At 35.8% G+C, this 26,794-nt stretch overlaps 1 protein-coding gene across 2 annotated transcripts in view; it reads right to left on the bottom strand.

Moving 5' to 3' along the window:
- Window positions 1-24,995, bottom strand: part of LOC127432165 (acid-sensing ion channel 1C) — a 109,228-nt gene extending 84,233 nt beyond the window's left edge. For both annotated transcript variants that reach the window (XM_051683019.1, XM_051683020.1), the window contains exon 1: window positions 23,892-24,995. In XM_051683019.1, the coding sequence (XP_051538979.1) occupies window positions 23,892-24,446 (555 nt within the window). In that variant the 5' untranslated portion in view covers window positions 24,447-24,995. The remainder of the gene's footprint in view (window positions 1-23,891) is intronic.
- Window positions 24,996-26,794: the final 1,799 nt, after the last annotated feature.

The following is a 26,794-nucleotide window of genomic DNA, read 5'->3' as shown; positions in this document are numbered from 1 at the left end:
TAGAGTTAAATTTTCTCCCAAACAGATGAGATTAAGGTTAATGTGCTATCATAGTTTTAAATCTACAAAATCGACTCCCTATTTTTGCTGCTTGTTCGATTTACTTAATTAAAATTAACTAAAGCAACACAATTCTAAAACATTTTGTCACAACTTGATTTCATTGCATTATATTAATTTACATTTTTAAAATTTAAGTTTACTTAATCCATTTGAGTTGGGACTACATATATACTTTTTGTGGTGCTAATGTGGCATTGATGAAACTGGGCAAGGGATTTCTATTTCAAAGCATTCTTTGCATGGGACTCCATAAGGAGAGTAAAGCTGCATACGAAACCGCATAATGTCACAGTATGTACTGTACTTGATGAAGGACACATTATCTGCTGGCAAAACAGTACGTTCTTCTAGGTATGCATGCGATTAGTATGAATAGATTTTGTACATACTTCATCCAGAGTTGTTGGCACTGTCTCATGCCCCGAATATATGACGTAATAACAACAACCGCGAAAACTATGTGCTTTAGTTTTATTAAACAATCACCATTTAAGCATAAGGAACAATTATCTTGGTATATATACAGCTGAAGTCAGAAGTTTACACACACTTAGGCTGAAGTCATTAAAACACATTTTTTTAACCACTTCACAGATTTCATATTAGCAAACTGTAGTTTTGGCAAGTCGTTCAGGACATCTACTTTGTGCATGACATGAGTAGTTTTTCCAGCAATTGTTTACAGACAGGTTGTTTCACTTTTAATTGACTATATCACAATTTCAGTGGGTCAGAAGTTTACATACACTAAGTTAACTGTGCCTTTAAGCAGCTTGGAAAATTCCAGAAATTATGTCAAGCCTTTAGGCAATTAGCCAATTAGCTTCTGATAGGCTAATTGGCTAATTGGAGTCAATTGGAGGTATACCTGTGGATGTATTTTAAGGCCTACCTTCAAACTCAGTGCCTCTTTGCTTGACATCACGGGAAAATCAAAAGAAATCAGCCAAGACCTCAGAAAAAAACTGTGGACCTCCACAAGTCTGGTTCATCCTTGGGAACAATTTCCAAACATCTTAAGGTACCAAGTTCATCTGTACAAACAATAGTATGTAAATATATGTAGAAAATAGTAATAGAATATGCAAGTATAAACACTATCGTCCACGCAGCTATCATACTGTTCAGGAAGGAGACGCATTCTGTCTCCTAAAGATGAACTAAGTTTGGTGCAAAAATTTTCAATCCAATCCCAGAACAACAGCAAAGGACCTTTTGAAGATGCTGGAGGAAACAGGTAGACAAGTAACTATATCCACAGTAAAACGAGTCCTATATCGACATAACCTGAAAGGCTGCTCAGCAAGGAAGAAGCCACTGCTCCAAAACTGCCATTAAAAAAAAGCCAGACTACAGTTTGCAAGTGCACATGGGGACAAAGATCTTACTTTTTGGTGAAATTTCCTCTGGTCTGATGAAAAAAAAAATTAAACTGTTTGGCCATAATGACCATCATTATGTTTGGAGGAAAAAGGGTGAAATTACAAGCCGAAGAACACCATACCAACAGTGAAGCATGGGGGTGGCAGCATCATGTTGTGGGGGTGATTTGCTGCAGGAGGGATTGGTGCACTTCACAAAATAGATGGCATCATGAGGAAGGAAAATATGTGGATATATTGAAGCAACATCTCAAGACATCAGCCACGAAGTTAAAGCTCGGTTGCAAATTGGTCTCCCAAATGGACAATGACCCCAAGCATACCTCCAAAGTTGTGGAAAAATGGATTAATGACAACAAAGTCAAGGTATTGGAGTGTCCATCACAAAACTCTGATGTCAATCTGAAAGAAAATTTGTGGGCAGAACTGAAAAAGCGTGTGTGAGCAAGTAGGCCTACAACCTGACTCAGTAATAAAAAAGGTTTGTCTGGAGGAATGGGCCAAAATTCCAGCAACTTATTGTGAGAGGCTTGTGGAAGGCTACCCAAAACATTTGACCCAAGTTAAACAATTTAAAGGCAATGCTACTAAGTACTAACAAAGTGTATGTAAACTTCTTACCTACTGGAAATGTGATGAAAGAAATAAAAGCTGAAATATATCATTCTCTATACTATTATCCTGACATTTCACATTCTTAAAATAAAGTAGTGATCCTAACAGACATGGAACGTTTTCTACAATTAAATGTCAGGATTTGTGAAAAACTGAGTTTAAATGTATTTGGCTAAGGTGTATGTAAACTTCTGACTTCAACTGTAGCACTTACAGTTAAAGGTGCAATATGTAAGATTCAGAAACCCTTGTTGTTAATGACACTTGTGACCGTTAAGTGAACTGCAGCCAGCTACCTCGTGTATACACTCCATAGGGACGAGAGCGAGCATCGACCAAAACAATGACGTAACGTACAAAGAGGTTGAACGTGATTCACTGGCATCATGCTGAAAAATGAGGTAGAATAATTAAAATTATACAGTTATGATTGTTATACTAAAAACTTTGAGACTAAACTAAATCTACTTATAAGCTAACATAGCATACTGATACACACATACAGCTACATACTACCGAACTATACCAGACAGTTTACTGTTGCACTGCAGTTATGTTGCACTGTTGTATGTTTTGTACGTCATATGTTGTACTACGAATAAGAAACCAGCGTATTTGCTTAAACTGATCCTGTATACCTGACTTTTAGTATAAAGAGAAGATAGTTGAAATTATTTGAATGTTACGAAGCAAGGAAGCTTGCAATTCGTCAGCGTTAGCAGGCAAGATCAAGTTAGCTAAAATTGCACAGATCAATCCTTTTGGCACTATGTTTCACATGCTTTGCATTTATGTAAGCTTACCTGTCCAATAAGAAGAATGCCAATTCAGGGTCGGTTTTGATCCCCAAAACCGAACGAAGGTCCCTCCAGGAATCAAATGCCCTGCCGATGTTCACTCTAGTTTTCGCTCGACCACGATCACATTTCCGCTTATCCAGATGGGATTCAGTAGATAAATGTTTTTTTTTTTTTTTTTTGGGGCTTACTCTGAGTTTGTGTAGGAGTCAATGTTGTGCTGGGAGCCGGACATTTGCTGGATTCCATCTCTAAGATAACATTGCCTAGTGTTGCAGACTGTTTGTTGTCACTGTTGAATAGCGGAAGCACTGAGGCAAGGCTCTCGGGAGCATGCATAAATGTCACATCCATTGGATTTTCCCAGCAAAAGCGACCCGCTCCCTTCGCATGAAAATCTGTCTACAGGCTTTAATAGGCAACCTAGGAAGTCCTGGAAGGGCTCATTTTTTTTAAGTTGCATTACAAGCCGTTCACACATTGGCAAAAAAAGGCGAATATTACATGAAACATTACATATTGCACTTTTAAGAAGCACCGTCCACCTCGTGATTCACCAGCATTCCTTTAAATACAGTGTTTAGAACGTGACGTCGCCTCAGCTCCCGAGGGATGTTAAGTGTACAGTCGATCGCACTTCAGAATCTCCCCGGAAATAATATGTCATACGGGTATTTCTCACTTACTGCTTCATGAATACTGTGCATTCCGACATACTATACATTTTAAGTGATATTTAATGTGTTTTTGTGCAATATGAATATAAAGTGGGATACTTGTTAGCATTTAATGTTTTATGTTGAGATTTGGAAGAGTTTCTTTTATGTTGAAGTTTCAGGGGTTACCATTATGGAGAAGTGGAGCTTGAGCTAACAATAAGATGTTGCACATTAAAACTACACTCTGTAATGCTAACAAACAGCATGTATTTAGCATGCTAACATTCACTTTCACTTGTAAGTACATAACAAAATAAAATAGATTTGAGTTACATTGACGTCTAATTTTTGGGGGTTTACCTTATTCAACTAGGTTCTTTGTTAACATACTATTTTTAAGTTAAGAAAACTCATTTCAAACATGTGGAACCTGTTCACGATTAAATCAGGTTCAGCCAAAGAGCAATATTTTAGTGCCTTAACCTAACTGATAGTGTCATAAAAAGCAAATGTGAGATGAAAAACGAAATTGCTGAAGTAACCACTCCATTTTGTGGTGCTTCTGACACTTTCAACTCATGTGTCGAGTCATATTCTTCAGGATTTGTACCCTGGTCCTTTGTAGCGCAAGTGCAACGCTCTGCCAGTTGGGCTACTGCACAATTTGATCACATTTGAACAAGATTATAAATGTAGTTGGTTATGTAAATGTTAAACTGTATCACCTTACAAGTCAAGCACTATCGTAAAAGTGTTTTGATAACTTTGAACATTTCATAAGAATGCACTGAGAAAACAGGACGTCAAGTAAGTCTTTATGAATTGTTAGATCTGCCCTTTTACTCGTGATTTCTGTGAAAGGAAATAAAAATCATTTTAGCGCTTCTAGTCTTCATTTCACCAGAATACTGCCATGATACATACAATGAGCAACGTAAAAATCATTTTGCAAAAATGTTGCTACAGTAACATTCCAACATAAAACATTTCAGCAGCAAGCAAGAACAGAGGAATTAACGATAACTGTGAGTCATTCAAGAGTGTGCGGTGTCAATAAGTTTAGCTAGATGTAACTTCATCAGCATAGTGACAACTGCTGGGAGAGCATGTGCAGATAAGCCCTGGCAGAGAGACGATTTCAGATGTCAATTATTCCCTTATGTTCATCTGCACTCCCACACTCCTGACCTCACAGAGAAAACGGACTGTCTAATCACAGTAAATCCCATTGATGGCATCAATCCAGTATACAATGTGATGTTCTTCATACACATTTTCATACCCTAACAGCCTGAAATCGCTAAATCTGCAGATAGAGCCACTCAGAAACCCCAACAAAAGAAGGTCGGCCTCATTGCATTAAATAACACACTAAAATATAGAGGTGGGCAGGGATGATGACTTTTTTTTTTTTCATTTACTCAGAAAATGTTTAGCTTAAAGTTTTGACATTTTGCCTCAAACATCTTTGATATGTCAGCAGTTATTACCCATCTTAGTTAAATTTCTAACTTAATCTAGTCCAATACAATTAAACTGGAAGGCATGATGTGACAGGTTTCCAGTGACAAGTAATTTGTCCACATTGAAAGCACTGAAAAAAATATTTGATGTTTAATATACATTTACTATGAGTGAGATTTCAGAATGTGAGCATGTCTGCCCAGTTTGACGTCACAGTAATAAAAACCAAGCGACTGACAAAATGTCCTTTTGTTCATTACTATTCGCAGCGAGTTAGAATAAAAACATACAAGTAGGAGATTTTTTCCTTGCCACTTCACTTCACGGGTTAGGACTCAGTGTCACATTGTAATGCATGACATATACGGTTGGGAGCTGAGAGTCAGTTTTTATTCAGAACTGGTTCCATTTGAGAAAAAAAAAAAAAAAAAGTATCCGGATTTCATGACTTTCAGTTCTGTTCAAGGATCTTGAATGTAAATTTTTCAGCAGATGTGGACAGAACACTGTACAATATACTGTAACAGAACACTGTTAATATGATCAATATTGAAGTCCTTCTTTTTTACTATAAATTCTCCTCCCAGCCCAGTAGGTGGTAATATGCATGAAGAATGCGAATTGCCAAAAACACAAGAAGAATGTGAAAGTGAAAGTGGAGACTGATAGTAAACAAGGACTTGAATATTTATATGTTTCTCACCCACACCTTTCACATCATTTCTGAAGATATAGATTTAACCACTGGAGTCTTATGTGTTACTTTTAAGATGCCTTTATGTGCTTTTTGGAGCTTCAAAATTTTGGTACCCATTTACTTGCATTGTGAGGGACCTGCAGAGCTGAAATATTTTCTAAAAATCTTTGTTTGTGTTCAGCAGAAAAAAGAAAGTCATACACATCTGGTATGGCGTGAGGGTAAGTAAATTATGAGAATTATCATTTTTGGGTAACTTTTCCTTTAAAAAGTTTTGGAACCAGAATTGCTCAATTCCTTACAATTTCTATCTTTATATTATTAGTCAATACAAAACATCCTCGAACAGTACTGTAGACAGAATTTTGTATATATTATTAAATCAGGCCCAAAATCAAAAATAACATTTAAATTTGGAAGGAGACATACATTTTAAATTGTTGCATGATTTTATTCACTGTAAATGCAATCACGTCCCTACTGTAACTAAAACTTAAAAAGAGTGCATTGGAAATGAAGTTATTAACAATATACCATTTACTGAGTCATCCAAACTGGTTCTCTCCTACTTTCAGATACTATATACTGTACACATGTAAATGAAATTCTAATGAAATTCTATTGTGATAGCTCATATGCTGATCTAAATTGAGTTTTACCATTACGCTTTTAACACCTCAGGTTTGGATTTGGTTTGCAGCTGCTCCTAGATCAAAAGTAAATGCTCAGTCTGTTCCCAGAATATTATGTTACCAAGACACATCTGTCTTCATGTTTTCATGAACAGTGACAGTACCATATAGTAGTGGTATCAGTGGTATTACCATATTCATGTGCCATGTTATGACACTTCAAAGTCCCTTATCATAGAGCTCATTTATATGCACGGTCTTACACTGATTATGCATAATAAGCCGACAACGTGGGTGGTCATGTAAATGCATTAAACACTTTCCTTTATCGGTGTAAGATCATAAACGGCGTAAGGATAAACTGATCGACACAGGCTGATTTTTTTGCCTACTATCCTGATTTTGTGTTGCATGCGAAAGCTGAGAATAACTTGATTGTTTCAAATCTCATGTAAACTTCTTGCTTTGTCTGATTTTTTTTAAAAAAGCTGTTTTTTTGGGAGTTATCAGTGAATTGCTGTGCATGTAAACAGGCTCATTATTAGCTCACCACTTTCAGTGTTCTACCAATGATTTTGTTTCATGCATTGATGGAGGAGAGCATATTGATATATGGTTAATTCAGAATTACTAGGTAGTATATTGAGTTGACAATTTTTATGAGAGAAAAGATTCTCACCAGAGCCCAGAGAGCATTTTTCATATCACTGGTGTGATATGGACAATAATTTGTGCACTCACGTCAATGATTCTAAATGCGGTCCCCTGACAAAATATTATTTCTAAACCTTCAGTTTAAGAAGGATAACAAGTCTCAAGAGAACACAATGTAATAGTTATCTTAAAGTAAATAAAATGAGTAAAAACAACACATGAAATCTCATACAAACATGTCAGCAATAAACAATATTTTTTCATTTAGCTTTATGTAGTTCTAAAATTCACCATTCGGACTGAAAATAAACAGGATTTCATACATATACATCCTGTAATAAGGGTTTAAACTAAGTCAACTTGAAATTAAAATGGACCCTATTTCCTTATTTTGTCCTGGTCTTATTGGGATATAGTGCATGTAATTTCAAAGAAAATACATGTTTGTCTTTGTGATCTTTCATCAAAGTGTAATAACTTGCTTTGCATCTGAAACAACTTAGCTTTTTAGCTGATGTCACCAATCCATTTTATTTCTCAATATCTGCCCTCCAACCACCTGGTCCAATTTTGGTATGTTTAACTGCTTTTTATAATCTAATCAATTATGGACAGATAAAATTAATTCCCACCCTAATTTATTTTTATTTATTTTTTCATTGAATATCCTGTTTTATTTGGATATTCAATGGAGTGGTGGTGGTGGTGTATGGAGTGGTGGTGGTGTAGTGGACTAAAGCACTGAACTGATAAGCAGAAGGTTGTTGGTTCAAATCCCCACAGCCACTGCCATTGTGTCCTTGAGCAAGGCACTTAACTCCAGGTTGCTCCAGGGGGATTGCCCCTGTAATCAGGGCACTGTAAGTCGCTTTGGATAAAAGCATCTGCCAAATGCATAAATGTAAATTTGGAAATATGTAGGATATTGGAAGCAAAATGGGTAGAAAACATAGTTTCGTGTTGACTTCAAATATGCATATTACATAGCTTTCTGGAATACTTGATTCCGATTGGTCAGTTGCTACATTCTTTAGTTAAATATTGTTGTAAGTACAGTATAATGACGCTAAACTGTATAATTGACCGTTTTCCCAGGCAAGCAATTTCCTCAACCTTGCCACAAAAGAACATTAGGCCACTATAACAACATTTTTGCCAACTGACTTTTACGTGCCGAATTCTACGTTTCGCTGCAGTTTCCTGGTGAAACTAACACTCGAACACTTTTACATAAATCATAACTACAACAGCCGATTATGACTGTATAAATGCTTATTTTTTGCTCTGTTACTCACACACTGCTATGTTATGATATCGAAACACTTTTACTATAATGCACATTTACACACATATTCCAATGTGACTAGCTTCTGCGGTAGCTTACCTGACAGAGTGTTGGACTTTGGACTCGGAGGAATGAGGCTCCAGCCCAGCCAAGGACGCTCAATACGAAAGTGAAACTGAAGCGAAAGTGCCATAGAAGTGACACGATATGACGTGGTTGCTTCAAGAAATTTGCTTTTCATGTCGTATTTCATTTTACAACACTATTGATTAGGTTTAGGTTTAGGTGTTGGTTTAGGGTATGGTTGTCGGTTTCGTTCACCTCTCATTTGCTTTTTTAAAACACTGTTGGTTAGGTTTAGTTTACAGTTTTAGGTTTGGGAGGTAAGTTTTATTCATTAAAACCCCTGTCTAATATTCACCTGAAAAACCTTGTCTGATTACATCATCATTTCAATCGCTTTTGGTGCCCCCCGCTGGATATTTCACTAGGAAACTGCAGCTAAATATGTAATGAAAGTAATTTTGTTTTGCAAAAAAGCTGCCACAGTCACATAATGTTCATGAGACAAGGCTAAATTTCCAACATAGTTACTTAAAACAGTATTTCATGTCCTTTTATTGTTATATTTGCCAAGTGGGTGTGTAATAAGCATGATCATGTCCAGTCAGCCCATTAACATCAATAAATAAGTGCCTTCAGGGTGATACAAGACCTATTTGTGACCTTGTTGGGGTTTATTTGCAATAATGACTGGCTGACTGTACATTATTACGTACATATTTTGCAGTCACATCTTGCATCTACAAACTGACTTCGCTTAAGCTGCTAAAGGATTTCACAATAACTTCTTGACTTTATGGCTTCAAACCTTATCCATTTGAAATTTAAGCAGATTGGTTTGTTATGTGGGGATTGTGACATGGTCTCAAAAATGTATGATTTCAAAACCAGCCTCTTTAATGTGAAATTCACTAACTCACTTCAAAGCAGGTCTCTTCTTATCACCATCTCCTTCTCTTTTCTCATCACAACTTTGTCCCAGAGTGGCCATAGGCCTCTACAGCAGACAATAGACGTTAGATGCTGTCCCCATTCAAGCCTCATCTAATTTGATTGGCTACAGCTTTCCTGGCAATGGACGAGTTCACAAAATCTTCAGATCGCTCTATTGTGAGACTATAATCCAAACATTCTCTTCAAATTGAGCAGAGATTTCAATGATTGAAACAAATGACTAATTCCACACTCCACTGGACACAAATCATCCAGAAAAAATATAAAGATTGAGACAAGTCATAGTTGAATGCATTGGTCACAAAATTGACTTGAACTGATAAAAATGGGTATTTGAAGGAATTGTTCACGCAAAAATGAAAATTCTGACATTACTTACTCACCCACATGTCATTCCAAAACTGTATGACTTTCTTTCTACAATGGAATAGGTCACACTTTTTCATGCAATTCCTAACAACACAAAAGCATCATAGAAGGATCATAAAAGTGGTCTGTATGACTCATGCGTTATATTTTGTGCAAGTCTTCCATAGAAATACAAAAGCTTTATGTTAGGAACAGACGAAAATGTAAGCAATTTTCTTAATGAATCATTTGATCCAATTCACAAAACCAATCTGAATGATTCAAGGCTATCTTCTGGGTTCAGTAAATGTTTAAAATAGCGCAGAAGTGATACGGACCACTTTTATGATACTTTTATAATACTTTTATATCACTTTTACATCCTTTTTTAAGCTTGAAAGCTCAATTCCTCTTCATTGAAATTGCATGGAAAAGAGCAACCAGGGCATTCTTGAAAATTTCTGAATTTTAATTACTTACATTTATGGGCTAAGCCCTGCATGTCATTTATGTCTTTGCCAGTTTTAGAAATACACAAGCTTGGAACATGATTTCAAGGTAAGAATCAATTAAATACTGCTGACTTTTTAAATTAATAACATCCCAATGTCTGAGCATTACACACAGTAACAGGAGAGTATCACCATAATGTCTTAGCAAGAAATCCATTAATATAACCATCATGAGTGTTTGAGTGAATATGGACTCTCAGAGAGCACAGCAAGGCATTCTGCGAGCAGGATGGATGAATTGAAGGAAGGAGATTACAACAGGCAGTGTGAGCTGCAGGAGAGATGGGCTCATGGAGTGTTAATGCCAATGAATATAAGGACGGGGATTTAACAATGTCTATGAGGCAGCATTTATGGTCAAATTGTGACAAACATGTTTTAATGAGGAAAACATTGTCCTACACAGCAAAAATTATTTTCTTGATCTGGTTTTTTTTTTTTATTTAATTTTTTTTTATAAGTCTTATTGTCTTATTTTTAAAGACTTTTTTAAGGAAAAAAAATATTGTGAATTAAGTTATTTTTCTTACAACACTGGCAAATAGTTTTTTCAAGCATACACCTCATTTAGATTTATTCTTGAAGGAATGCTCCATATTCGATACAATAACATTTCACTCAATCAACAGCATGTGTGGCATAATGTTGATTACCACAAAAAATTTACTTGTTCCTTTTTTTTTTTTAAAGCAATAATAGCATTTATAGTAAGGCACTTACTACCAAAAAGCACCATGGTATTACCATATTTTTTGGACATGTTACAATGGAAATAAATCCATATCCATGGTCTATCCACCTTTTTCCTGACTTCTCCATGGGCGGCACCATTGCGTTGAGAGACTTCCTCTCAGATGCTCCACGCTTCCGCTTAGTTGTTATTATCAGCTAGACTAACGTTACTGGTGATGGTGAGCAGCTAAGAGTCTGTATAATTATGTGCTGTTATAGGGTGTTATAAAACTACAGGTGGCTTAAAAACTACTGGAAAATAAATGTCACAATGATAAGCCCCCCAAAAGCTGCCAATGCTGAAACATTCCGAGACTAACCAGATTTAATAATCAGAGGTTGCATTAAACTAATTCTCCGTCACTTGCCTTTTTTTTTGTAAGCATTGACAGATAATTCCAAATACTGTCTGTCATTTTGGAAGATAACAAAGATGAAAAACATTTAAACCAAGCCTTTGTTTTATTAATAATCTTTACAAGGTTCATATCTCATGTCGCGCTGTGAGTGTATGTGAATGAGGGCGATACCATGCTGTTCTCGGCAGAGTGCGTGAGAAGGCGGCACTTTTTAATTCAGAAATAATGCAAAGGTACGTGCATCAAATCTGACGATTTGTAAATGGAACCTATTATGACCATACGCCCTCTTTTCACGGACCTTAAAAAGTGACCAGTCGGGATTTCTAGATTCCCTAAATGTCCGCGATTTGGCTGTATTCATATTGAACTGCTCAACAAAAAATTAATTAAATCTATCGCATCATATACGTGAATTCTCTCTCTCTCTGCGTGCTGTATGTCTATCTCTTTCACTCACACACACATACAGGGAGCGTGCAGAGAGCGCTAGAGCCCAGTAACTTTACCATGTAAATGTGTGTGATTGTGTACTTATCTATTCAGGGATGCCATTGAAACCGAAAGTCCACATGTGGTCTTTAGTGAGAAAGGGATTTACATTAAGTAAATACAGACTGTTCACTCGTTTTTGACTGTTGTTAGTGATATTTCAGTGCTTGGTAATGGGAATAAGCTGCGAAGCGGAAGTCTGTAGCATCTGCATTGGAAGAACACGCTAAGCATAATGGGTAATTTTGCTGCCTGTGAAAAAGGTGGATTGCACCATGGTAAAAAGAAGGGAAGAGATAATAGCTCTCCTTCACTTTTTCCAAGCTGAATGTGGTTGGAGTCTTGTAAAGCCCAATAAATAAAATAAGACTTTCAGCAACAAACAGTAAACATACTTGAGGCTACCACAGCAAACCATCTACAAGCTATTCCCCTGACATTCAGGGTAAACACTCATCACTATCAGTACTGGCCAAATGTCACTGAGGGCACATACTGTATAAAGTGTTTGGGCAAACAATAATTCTGCCCTTAGCGGGGTTAGGGATTTGAACAAATCTCTACATCCAAAGCATTTTCAGCATGTATTTCATCCCATACAATGTATTTTCATTTATTTGTCATATTGCTTTTTATAAAATGTTTTATAATTTTTTTTTTATAAAAATATAATTGTTTTCTAAAAATAAGGTTGTCCGAGGCAATATAAATGTGATATATTTGTATTATTATAAACGTAATATTTATGTCCATGGTGCTTCACAAATTTGAAAAACATTTAGAGCATTTGACTTTTTAATGACTTAAAAATGTCAAGTGGTATAAACCTTCAAGTAAAAGGTATTAAAATACTTTAATTGCACCCTGAATCCACGTGAGTGTACACAACTTACTTATTAATAAAGTTAAATAAAAAAATGTCAAACATAGTTTTCATGGTAAAAAATATTTTTGTGTTGTGCTGCCTGCTTAAGCCTATCAGCGGGGGATTGTGCTGTAGTGCGCACTCTGAAAGGCACCTCCGCTTAAATCTCCCCTCGACCAAAAAGGGCATTTTTAGATTTGTGTACGAAAGAGGAAGGGGCAGGGGCTGTGCCCCTGTAGACCCCGTTCTGTGCACGTCAGTGATCATTAGGAAAATATAAAAATGACTTTGAACTAAAAAATTTAAAACACAGGTGTATTGAAGTAATTTCTCTGTTTGAATTGCATTTTTAATGTATATTTGAATAAATTAATAGATCTGGACAAAAAATGGCCTTCAAGGCACTGACACAAAGGCATTTGAGCCACGAGAGTGCATAACAATGATTTTACCACACTTAAGCTCTTAACCACGATAAAATCACTAATTTACGCTCTCTCTCGGCTTGCTGCTTCTTTTATTTATTCACAAAACAATAAAGAACACTGTATTAAAACTGAGAGAACAATTGCATAAAACTATCAAATATGTGGGGATTCATTCACTGTCAGTATCAAAGAAACATTGGGCAACGTCTGGTTGTGTACAGCTCAGCACCACTTTCTAAAATGCACTGCAAATCTGCGAACATATTTTAAGGCAAGCTGACCTAGCATTACCTTTAATGGTGGTGGCATTCGTTTTCCTGCCAGAAACAGTGGCCTTTGACTCTCATGACTCATTTATAATACAGCCTTCACACGCTAGAATGATCACTCCAGGAAGATTCCCTACAAAGTGTTTGTCCCGTTTCCGAAAAACATAATAAAATGTATTAATGTAGTGACTTCACTTCTGGCAAATCACCCTCAAGTAAAACTATGAATATCATAAGGTGGTTATCATGGAGACAAGTAGCATCACCTTTTGAGGAAACGTTACTTTCGTCAGTGTTGAAGCAATAACATTTGTCCTTTATAGTTATAAGCCACTTCAATCCGTTGAAGTCCCTGAAGCACAACAGCAGATGCCTTGCGAAAAATAAAAATGTGAGGCAAATCTCTTCTCAAAGACGGCTGCATTAAGCAGCAGGTCAAGATGAATATTGATCAGAAAGTTGAAGAACAAAGGGACTAGGCTCAAAGACAGAACCTGATTAGACTTTAATAACCACCGTCATTATCAAATGGTAAACGGCAAATGGTTGTATTAGCCGAGTTTAAAAGAGAACGTTTGTAATTGCAACAACACGCCATTAGCGGTACAACAACAATAAACAAATCAAAAGAATCACAATGTTCCAATAAACTTCTTTCGATACCTTAGACTCAATTTGTTTACGAACACAAGCTAAATGTGTTCTTTTGGAACATGATGATTGTACCATCCACATGCATAAGGATTGAATTAGTCAAAGCATTTTCCTGGTGAATGACCACTAGAGATGCTAAAATAATGACTTATTCACTTTTCATAAATCACAAGTAAAACGGCAGATTTTTTGTTTATAAACACTTACATTTTGCCCTGTACCGCACGCAATGCTATCTTATGACATCAAAAAGCTTTGACTATAATGCATGAAACATTTTAATGTTTGCATTACATAACCATCTACATTTACAAACTTGTTTGAATGTGATTAAACTGAGCGGTAGCTCGACTGATAGAGCTTTGCTCTTGTAGTGCAAAGAACAGTGGTACGAGTCCTGTAGAGCGCACGAGTTGTCATGTGAGCTGAAAGTGTCAGAAAAACCACAAAATGATGCAGTTGCTTCGGCAATTGAGTTTTTCATGTAACAGTTGCTTTTTATGACACAATCGGTTATGTTTAGGTTTCAGGTTTAGGGTAGGGAGGTAGATTTTATTGATCTAAAACTTGATATCTTATTGATATCAGCCTTCAGGCTGTGTCACATTTAAATGTGTTTTTGTTCATGTCTTTTATTTTGGAAGTTTAGTTCCTGTTTTATAGTCATGTGTTCATGTCATGTGATTTCTTGTTCCCTCATGTAATCTTGTCATGTGTTTCCCCTGTCCATGTGTCTTGTTTTCATTGGTTCATTGTTTGAGTTCTTGTTAGCAGTCTTGTCTTTTCACTGGTAATAGTTTATTAGTCTTGTTATCTTGTTTACAGTTCTGTTTGTTGATTGGTTGTCAATGTCATGTGTTTGCCCATGTCCATGTATTTAAGCCCTCATGTTTGCCATTGTCTTTTGTCAAGTATTGTTGGTGTAACATCGTGTCTTTGTTCTTTCAAGTTACATCAAGTCGTTTATGTTTGTTTTGTTTTGTTTGGCATTCACGTTTGGATATACTGTACTTTGTAAATAAACTGCACTTGGGTTCTCACTTCATCATCGTCTTCGTCTGCCTGTTACTTCACTGCCAGAAACATTACAGGCTGCAACTAATGATTATTTTGATAATCGACTAATCTAACGATTATTAGAACGATTATTCGACAATTCAGGCGATTATTGCAACGATTACTCATTAGCTTTTAACCAACTATTCAGCTAGTGCCTCGACTTTAAAGGTTGTATTCAACGTGCTTACTAACAAAAAAAGAGGACAAAATAATATTTTAAAAAATACCTCTAAATGACATTCACTGAATTACAAGAGGAAAAGTTTAATTTAATTCAGTAAAAAAATCACTGCCAAAAAAAAAAATATATATATATATATATCAAGAGTTTTTGTCTTGTTTTCCATTTAAAAGTATTTAAAAATCCTTAAAACAAGATACATTTACTTGAGAAGTAACATGTAAAATATTTATAAGATATTTAGACTTATGTGTCTTGAATATAAGTGTATTTTGTATATAAGTGTATTTTTTCATTTGTTCATACTTCAGCCGGTGCAGTTAAAAAAAAAAAACTCATATTCAAAATATATTCTCTGAAAGCAAGTCTAAATATCTTATATGTTTCTTCTCTGGTAGATGTATCTTGTTTTAAGGATTTTTAGATATTTTAAAATATTTAAATATTAAATATTGTATTCAACATTCTCCGATAACACATTTTTCTTCTGCTGTATAGCTCTTAAAGTAAATGTGCGTTGTTTTACAGGAGTTTTAGATATTATTTTGGAAAACGAGACAAAAAACATACGTATTTTGTTGCAGTGTATAATGGGCTAAGACTACACTCTCTCACCTTTTTGTTCACTTCGATCCATCTTTAACTCACAAAAAAAACTCTCTCTTCTTAATAGAGCTGCGTATAGCCAATTTTCTTCACAATAAGATACACACCGTGAGCCATTATAGTATATTATGATTCAATACGTTGCAAGCCATTGTTATAATCTAGCTGCAGCAAATACGTGTGCATCAGCAAGGTGCTGTTTGAATCTCTCCCCCTTAGATTGGGTCACTTTACGCGACTCACAGAAGCGGCACTGACCGCACAGAGAAATGCCAGTTTCGAAGTTTGTTTATTTACATGACCCACTTCCTTATTATTTGAACTTTAATAAAGGATGCATTAAAGATATAGCTTCCTTTTTAGATGCTCTGATATGCACGTTTTGCTTAATCTGAATGCCAGATCCAGCTCTGCTTTTTTCATGATGACACATGATGACATACTTTGCAATCTACATCACCTTTTGGTCTGTTTGGAAATTTTGGAGTGCATCTGGGTTGTGAGCTGTTTTCTTTCTCTCCTTAATCAGGCATAAGCTGCAGTGCTGCTCTCGCACACCATCATTAGAGTTTCATTTGATCTCATGTTACGTTTATTGTCAACGCTGTCGATGACGTCAACTAAGCATTTCAGCCCTAATTTATACCTTAACCTTCAAACCTGTTTGGGAGAAAATGTAACTCGCATTTAGCGCCACTCACTGGACATGTCGTCACAGTCACGTTATTTCAAGAGATAAGTCTTACATTTTATTGTATAGCAACCACATAGCCACATAATAACAACCACTCAGAAAACCTTAGCAACTACATAGCAAAGCCTTCGCAACCAGCTCCAGCACCCTAGCATCGTGATGGCAAGTTTTGCAATCACTAAAAGAAATAATCCGGGTTTTGAGTTAAGCTCAATCGACAGCATTTGTGGCATAATATTAATTACCACAAAAATTAATTTGAACTTGCCCCTCCTTTTCTTAAAAAAAGCAAAAATCTGGGTTACAGTGAGGCACTTACAATGGAAGTGAATGGGGCCAATCCATAAACATCAAAATACTCACTATTTCAAAAGAATAGCCACAAGACATAAACAAAATGTGTGATAACATGATTTAAGTGTGATAAAATCACTTACTAACATTTTCAGTGTAAAGTTATGGCCATTTTTACAACGTTGTTGCCGTGACAATATAATGTCAACAAAACCTAAAACCCTAAAATGACTGTATAAATGAGGATTTAAACAACTTTACAAATAATACATGAGTTTTAACAGAATAATTAATGTAATAAATTAATGTAAAAAATTAATGTAATTTATAAAAATAAACTTTTATAAAATTATAAGCTTCACATTTTCTGCCTTTAAATTTGGCTCCATTCACTTCCATTGTAAATGCCCCACTATAACTTTTTTTTTTTTTATAAGAAAAGGACAAATGAGTCTAATTTTTTTTTCTTTTCTTTTGTGGTAATCAACATTATGCCACAAATGCTGTCGACTGAACTTAACTTGTATTGAACCCGGAATATTACTTTAAGACCTCCTTTTTCTTCAGAAAATGTAAAAATCCAGTTTTCTCATACAGTCTCTTTCAATGCATTGTATCAAATCTGAAAGAGAAATATGAAAAATGCGAAATCATCATGTCAACTTGAACTTGGGCATTTACTGTAAATTACCGTAATTTAAATGATTTTAACTGAGTGCTTATGAATAATTAAGTTGCTTTGCTACTTTGCTTCTTTTCCGACATTGAATGGAGCGCAGCATTGTACAGACAGAAAGACTTCCATTATGTGATTTTTACGTTTATTCTCTCACTCATTGTATTATACTGACATAGTATGAACAGGGCAATTAGATAATGTGTTCTTGTGTAGTGCAGTGTGCCTTTGTTTTAATGTGAAAGGAAACAATGGAAATATGGAGCATTACATCAGACAAGAGTGTGTGTTAAACCACACCTAATCACACTTGAACAGTTGGACAACAGATTAAAAAGAAACTAAGGCTAATTTGCATTTTGGATCCACAAGTAAACACATCTTGGTTGTGAGCCCTTGGTTCAGGGCAAATATAAAAACAGTCACTGTAACATTTTGTCCCAAGTTTTTGAGTGCAGATAAAGTCTAGTGCTAAACAAAACTGTGTTATAATAGCGACCATGACTTGGACAAGTATGATGAGTTCCTGGGTTAACATCTTTTGTTGGTTCTGGAACAAGATTCCTTTCAGACATTGTGATATAAGCAATTTCTTTGGACAAATACACATACACGTGCCTATTTCCTGACAGATTTCCCTGAAATAGGCATCCTGAGACATTACACCTGTCCTATGCTTGTAAACAGCCCAAAAAATGGAACTAAATAGATTTCAGAACTGAACCGAACCCAAGTCTTCCACAGTTCAATGTGACAGAACATGTGTGCTAACAACAATAATTATACAGGTTTGGAACAAATTAAACAATTACATTTTTTAGGTGAACTATCCCTTTAAATATATGCCATTTAAGTGTTACAATCGTTATCACAGCTGCAAAACACGGCAGAAAGGTTTTACTCTGACTTAAAACATTCAGGACTCTCTCTTAGCGTAATTGATTTATGTTCGTACAATACCTTCCGTTTCCACATACAGACTGAAACAATGTTTCAGTGGACTAAACAAAATTGTTTCATGAGTGTTTGGCTTCCATCCCTTGCATCTAAATTGTCCAAGCAAGGTATACATAGGAATACATAATCATCTGTGTATATACAAGGAGAATACAAAATTTGACAATTTGTTTCAGCTCAGGAATGAGTGCATGCACCTCAGCATTGTTGTTTGTGACCAATCGTAATCTGTCAGCTATTAGATGTACTTTTACAAAATAGTTTAAACACACCAACATGCACAAGTGATGGCTTTCGAGTCATCTCAACTACCTAGTGAATGTTTGTCATTGTGCACAACAATAGCAATTACCCACGAATGATTTGCTGTGGCAATGCAATGCCTTGTTGCCAGGCAACACTCATGTTAATGAAGAAAGCGGTTTCTCTAAGTAAAAAGTATAGGGCCAGTTATTCTACAAACAGAAGGGGGGCTTTAAAATGAGTCGGATTGCAGTGATTCAGCTGTGATGTTCAAGTAATTGAGAACATGTATGTAAGGTGCAAAGGGGTTGTCCTTTTGAATGCTAAAGACCAGGATAAGGATCCAGCCCTCGAGGGTTTCAAGCAGGGGCGTAGCCATCATTTTAAAAGTGAGGGGGACGAAATGTTTAGCACAATACGAACATATTGTAAGTATATAAGATATATTTTTTTAATTAAGTCCAGAATCAACTTAATAACTTAATGTAATCAGGTTGATTCAAATCATATTAAATGATGGTTTCCTTTTTCATAAAAAATAAAAAAAAGCAGTTAATTTAGGTGTTACCACATGAAGCACATTTTTACCTAACACAAGCTAAAAAAATGTTTTACATATGAAGTATACAGCATATCAAAGGCAAAACACAGTAACAACACATTTTGTCCCAACTGAGTCATGACTGGAACTGGGTCTCTTTAGAGTCTATTTCAGTCTTCGACTATTTAGACTAAAATGTGCTTCATGTCCTAACATCTAAATTATTGGAAATGGGTTTGAAGTCAAAAATATTATTTAACTTAACTGGATAAACATTATTACTTTAGGTTACAACACAAAAAGATAGCTTTGGTGTTTAGATCATGTAGAAATAGCTCCTTAAGGTAACAATAGCAGGTTACCACTTTTTACCGTGATCTGTCCTGTGACAGACTAGTTTAGCACAACTAACCAAAGATTCAGAGAAAACTTGATAATGAAAGTGTGAAAATTTGATAATGAAAATTTAGAGAGCAAAGAATCAGTACTAATTCATTATATCTAATAATCATTCAGTGGAGACTTGGAAGCATTGAGAAAATATTTATTTAACACCTCTTTCCCTAATTAATTGTAGTTACCATTATTGCTGTGAGCGACTTACGCAATCGTCAAAATGGGCGAATAAACTGGTATGATCTGGCAAAGTTGTGTCACCCACTATGATACAGTGTTGGATGAAAATGCGTATTAATTCGCATGTTAGTGCGAATGCCGATTGTACATGTAATTAAGCTTCTTCCGCTATCCGATGCGAACTATAATACCATAATAATATCATAGATCATCATCAAAAACATCCAACAGATGCCATATGAAAACTTGCATTGCTTGATGTCACAGTAAAAACATGAGTGGAGAATATTTTGCCACACTGAGTTTGTGACCAATGACCGGTGGCTGAGATCCAGCTCGGGGGATTGACATGGCCACAATGGAAACAACGCTACATGAAGAGCACATGCAGTACATGGTTGAGCAGTTATTGTCTCTTATGCGACTGACCAGAGAATTTAAACGTTTGGATTTGCACATATATACATTTGCTGTATGAAGCACAACGTAAACAAATTTGTCCCATGAAAAAGTGCAGGGGACCAAGTTTGATTTTGTTGAAAGTGAGGGGGACACATCCCCCGCATCCCCCTCATATTCTACGCCCTTGGTTTCAAGAGCGATGGCAAATGTTAATACAGTGCTTGGGTTTTTCCTAAGTATGCTTAATTCTCATCAAGCACTAAATTCTTCCTAAACTACACAACTACATAATATACAGGTATAGGGGAGACTGGAGGCAGTTACTGTATAACAACATTTTTCTTCATAACTCACAGGCTACAACAAAACCTACCTGTCATCTTTTGGTATAAGAAACATTTATATGTGCCTGAAGTAAGTGTAGCATTAATAGATACATAATAGTGAATTTAATACAAGAAAACAGATTGTTACAATCAGCCACTTTACGGTAATAGTGGTTGGGGGAAATATAACACAAAAAAAAAAAAAGGTATATATATATATATATTAACCCACAGGATCTCAAATAACCTTAAACACCTTAAAGTAATTATAGGATGAACCTGTCAAGAAATGTCATGATATTTTTAACCCTAAATCAATAATAAAAAATAAAAAATCATATTTTGCATAAAGAAAATTAAGCCCCCATTTAGGACCATTAAGATATTTTGCATTGTGACGTTATTTTCAGGACACTCAAGCACATCTTATCTCCCAATTCTGATTAGCGTAATGTGTTTTACTTTTACAATTCTTTTTGTTTTTAATGATGATTTTCAATACCGCAACACAGTAATTTTTGGACTGCATAACAGTAAAAAAAAAAAAAGTACATTAGAATCAGCGAAAAAATGAAAGTCAGTAACGAAAAAAGTACTACTTTGATGTATAAATACTTTGCAATTTAAATAATACAGTATATACTTATTCGCATTTTTATATATTATTTTTTCGCATTGCAGTCATGAAAATTGGGGGGGGGGGTGGTCAAATGTTCATAATGAAAGAAAATTCACAATGTAATGTCACAATTTAATTAAAATAAAACATTGAAATACGTAAATCTTAAAAATAGGCAAAAATATTTTTTGAGTGTTTGCAACGAAATATTTTAGTTATCAGGAATAATATGTGTTTAAAGTTTTAAAGTTTAAAAAGCTAGCTTAAGCTGAAGTTAAATTTATTTTAGTAAAATACAGTATATTGATCAGCTGATGAGTCAAAAACCAAATATATGTCTTCAACTAAATTTAATATTTCAATAATCTATTATTATAGATGAAATTTTTCAGTTTAGCTTTACAATTTGTATGTCCTGCCTAGTGATAGAATTACACCCAACCTCACAGCCTTGATTAAATTTTATACAGAAGCTGACAACAACAGTGTTAAATTAATAGATTAATTTTTAATGGATTAAGTTTAAATATAAATGCATCAAAACTTCAGAGGGCAAAAACAAATATTGGACATCGAAAAAAAAAAATTGTTGTTGAAAATTTCTCACAAACATTCAATACACTTTTTTTCTCAGAGACCCAGAGACCCTTACTGGGCATGTGCAGAGTAAGCATCATCTTCAGTATAGCTTATTTATGATTTGAGAAATTTTGTGTGTTGCTACCCTACTGAACACTGATGTAGGCTATCTATTGTCTGGAGGCTACATACCTGATCGAAACACTTATTTTCATTACAGTCAATCAAAAACCACTTAGTTTCAAATTAGTTTAATGTTTGCACTCAGAGTTTATTGCACTCATAGACTAGTTAATGACCCCATTGTACCTCATTTACTCATTTGGTCACTTGTGACTGGAATTAAGGCAAATGAATACAATGTAACAAAATGAGAAGGTGGATGTGTTGAACACACAAAATAATCACTATAGCTTCATCTAAGTACCTTTCATTTTAATATGCCACAGTGCAAATAAAGATGACAGTATGCACAGTTTTACCTTTATCTATTTTTTTTGGATAGCAAATATGGAGACTAAACATGCAAAGGTGGAGGATTCCCCTGACGAAAAGGCTTTTCCACTAGTTTCCTGAAACTTCCCATCCTATTCATGCTTAATACTGTATCCCACCAGCAAAAATCCTATTATGATTATCCATTCTGATTATTAAAGCATTCATGAAGGCTCCTTATATGAGGTGAGGACCTACATTAACCCCAATGTTAAACATTACCGTAACCTTGACTATAATGATAGCTAAGTAATTTTTTCTGTCCAAACCAAGATCAAAGAAGAAATTAACTGTATAGCTGGAATATAACTGGCATAACTAAAATGCAAAAGCTACAAACAGAAATGGAACCCCACTGGTTCAAACCATCTAAAGGAAATTACTTGTTATGTACTTCAACCACAAATGTACCACAAACACCAAATGGATTTTCACTGTGAATGATGTTATTATACCAATTCATATACAGTATGTTACCCTCTCTCCTGCATAACTAATTTTCTCTAGAAATTGCTCATCTTTGAGGACTAGTTCACCAAAAATTTTTAAATCTGTTATCATTCACTCCCCCTCATATCATTTCAAACCTGTATGACTGACTATGTTCAGTTCAGTTTCATTCACCTTCAATGTATGGAAAAAAGAAGCAATGTAAGTGAATGGTGACTGAGGCTAACATTCTGTCTAACATCTCCTTTTGTGTTATGTAGAAGAAAGTAAGTCATATGAGTTTGGAACAACATGAGGGTGAGTAAATTATTACAGAATTTTCATTTTTGAGTGAACTATCCCTTTAACATGAAATGTGTTCGTAGTCATCCTGCCCTTTCTGTGTAATAACTAACTGCTGGAACTTGGAAATTTTACTTTTGCTTTTATGTAATTATCTTATATCAGGAAGGTATTTATGCTTTTGTTCAGTGTAATGAGCAGGATAACGATCCAATTTAAATGCTTATCATGTATTAGTCCATACATGCCACATAAAAAATGAACTGTTTTAATACAATGTCAGTTTTGATGAAATTCGTTAATCTGAATTTCAGAACTTGCTCTTTAAAATGCATTACTTGATATATTCAGTATTAATTATAATCAAACTTCCATCCTTATTGGCTTTACAAGGAGTTGCATTACAAGGAAAGACTTCTATATTAGAACTGCTTACTTGTCTCATTGAATATTAAATGGCAAAACTTGCCTCAAACAAGTTACATGGCTACAGGACTGCATGTTCTCGTCTCAAAGTTACAATTCTAAAGCAAGAAAAAAGTTTGTCAAGTGTACCTTCTGAAGTCAGCCATGGAAATATATTTTGTTTTAGTTATTTGTAAAACTATATTTAGACTTAGTCAAGAACTGTCATTGATTTTAACTCTCAGAAATATCTTTCGGTACACATCTACAGTAGACATTTGAAAGTTACTGACAGTGATTCTTGATACGTTTCTTCCCACCAGGAAATTATGCATAATTGTAATTGTATAATTACTCGAAATAGTGGAATTCAGATGGAAAAAACGATTTCTTTAGATCATAGTGTACAAGATTGTACTGTTTTGTGTAATTTGATCAACACAGTCTGAGTCCATTTTCCTCTATAACCCCTTGTTGAGCAAAGGAACTATTTGCCTACTGAACTGTACTCAGTGCAAGTCGAAACTTTAGACTACAAACTTTTTAAATGTGGTAGAAGAATATACCACAATGGCAACTTACTGTGGTGAAGTTCAGAGGGAAGCATTCTTCCCCTCTAAAGGTGCACTGTAAGAGCATGTCGTTGATATCATGGCCTGTACGGTTGTAGAAATCTGTCATGTTGAACTGTTTGGGCTTGAAGTTGGCAAAATTAGCCTTCTCTTTCAGTAAAGCAAGAACTTCTGGCTCAGCCAAGTGCGGGTTTGCTATCTGATAGTTCTCATTTAGCAGAGCCAGCAACTCCCCGACATGGTACAGATCGTTCTTGGAGATCTTAGAGAAACGGAACTCATTGAGGTTACAGAAGGTAACAGCTGGAAAGGTGAGGTTGGGTGCCGCAACCTCGTCCAGTTTGGTGACGTGGGGAAAGTCAAAATAGTAGTAAACTCGGTCCATGCACACAAACATCAGAAGACCCAAAGAGCCCATGAAGGACAGTGTCCAAAGAAACCGACGAAATGTCATGTGCCCATATGCAAAAATGTGACTCATGCCATGTAATGTAGAGCTGTTGGCAAAAACCTGCAAGTTGGATGGCCTAGTGCTTTCAATACTGTCTTCCGAGTCTCCCTTCATGGCTGTATCCAGTTAAAACTAGTTTTACTGCTTGGACAAAAAGTAGAAATTTCCTACCGTATAGTGTGTGAGGAGGCAAATCTAAAGGGGTTTAAAGAAGCAAGTCTTTGAAGAAACTTGACAACAAAGGTTCTTTACGATTTCTCAAGGAGCTTTCCAGTTAGTGATGGCTTCATGTATTCCTCACCCCCTCTGAAAAGCAGTTGTCATTCCGTGTAGAACCAAACACAATGACAGCCCCCAAAAAAGACCCAAGTCGCATGAAAAGACCGAAAAGCCGTCCGGTTTCAGAGGGACAATGAAAAGCACAAAGAGAGAAGGCAGATCAAAAGAGACTGATGAAAAAGAGCAAGTGTGGCAATGGGTTCGTAACAGAAAGATCTTGCATGAAGAGAGCAGATGTGCCTCAGCAGTTGATTGGAGCCTGCCTCCTCCAGTCAGAAGAGAACGGCTTTACATTGCAATGACAATGGCATGGAATGGATTCGTGAATGGGAAGATCACAAGAGCCGGGTGTCTGTTGCTTGTTGGCAGCTACGTCCCTCCGTGTGCCACTCCCCTGCTGAAAATGAAGGGTCATAGATCTCCTCCTAGCCCACCTCTGTGCTTGACAGCTGGGGGTTCGCTGCCTCACTGGGTTCCTCGTCTCTCTCCTAGATGCACAGCAAGCTGCGGAAGCACTCCTTGATGTTTGGAAAAACCAACGTGGTGGTAGTCTCTCCCGGACAGCGAATGTTGCTTCCTCTAGATGTGGGAATGAGGATTTATGCACCTTTGCCACTGCTTTCCTTTTTTCTCTCTTTTGCAAGCTGGCTGTCTCCCCCCCCCCCCCCCACCCCCACCCCCCTCTCTCTCTCTCTCTCTCTCTCTCTCTCTCTCTCTCTCTCTCTCTCTCTGCTGCTCTTTAGTAGTCAGGATCCATCCCACTGCTGATCGTCTGCCTAGCCACATCGTTTGTGTGTGTATGTGTGTGAGACAGAGAGAAACACTGGGGGAGGGTTGTAAAGGGGCTGGGGGTTCTCGATTCCAGGTTTTGAATGAAAGAATCACACAGCTCTTAATATGCAATGCCGTATTTCAGCTACAGGTAGTTGCAGGGAAGCAAGCATGCATGGCATGCAATCATATCGGTCCATTTTGCAGGGAAGCACATCTTCATCCCCAATCCTGAGGATTTAGAGCAAAAGCTCCATGTAAAATTAAAGGAATATTCCGGGTTCAATGCAAGTTAAGCTCAATCCAGAGCATTTGTGGCATAATGTTGATTACCACAAAAAATATTTTCGACTCGTCCATTTCTTTAAAAAAAAAAAAAAAGCAAAAATCTAAGTCACAGTGAGGCACTTAAAATGGAAGTGAATGGGGCCAATTTTTGGAGGGTTTAAAGGCAGAAATGTGAAGCTTATAATTTTCTAAAAGCACTTACATTAAATCTGTTAAAATTAATGTATTATTTGAGCTGTAAAGTTGTTTAAATCATTGTTTATAAAGTCATTTTAGGGTTTGTTGACTACATTGTCATGGCAACCAAGTTGTAAAGTTGGCTATAACTTTACACAGAAAAGGTTGGTAAGTGATTTTATCACTCTAAAATCATGTTAGCAATCATATTGTTTACATCCTGTGGCTATTCTTTTGAAACAGTGAGTATTTTTACATTTATGAATTGGCTCCCATTCACTTCCATTGTAAGGGTCTCACTGATACCCAGATTTTAGCATATTTTAAAGAAAATGAGGGACAAGTAAAAGTTTTTGTGTTAATCAATATTATGCCACAAATGCTATTTACACAGTAAACAAATAAATGACACAGACAACATCACATTTGGTCACATCCAAATCAAAATGAACTTAAAATTACTTGAAACATGGAATGGTGTGTCAGTGAGATGCTTTTTAGTGAACACTCGCTTTAAAAGGTGAAGCTCCGTGCCATTACGAAAACTGCAGTGTTTACCAAGGAGTACATGAATAATGATCCAAACATAAGGTGACTATAAAAAATATTAGGCAAAAAGAAAAATATATATGAAATATGCTTGTTGCTGTATTATTGTATGTGTTGTTTATGAAGCAATGTAAAAAATAATAATTACATTACAATGCATAAACTTGATGAGCCTTTGATTTGCCTTGATTTAATTGTTAGTCTATTAAAATTAACATATTAAAGTTAAGAATTGTATGCTTATTAACAGTGTAAGATAAGAGTTATTTCTTAAGCCTTCCCATGCTGAAATCTGATATGTGACAATGAACATAAATATGCAAAGATGCACTCAGTAATTTTATATCGAAGTATGGCTTACACTGACACCTAGTTTCCTGGATCCTGCATCATTCAAA

Source organism: Myxocyprinus asiaticus, chromosome 41, assembly GCF_019703515.2.
Source record: "Myxocyprinus asiaticus isolate MX2 ecotype Aquarium Trade chromosome 41, UBuf_Myxa_2, whole genome shotgun sequence".
NCBI lineage: Eukaryota > Metazoa > Chordata > Actinopteri > Cypriniformes > Catostomidae > Myxocyprinus > Myxocyprinus asiaticus.
The sequence above is the reverse complement of the archived record's forward strand: the minus strand, read 5'-3'. Positions and strand labels throughout refer to the sequence as shown.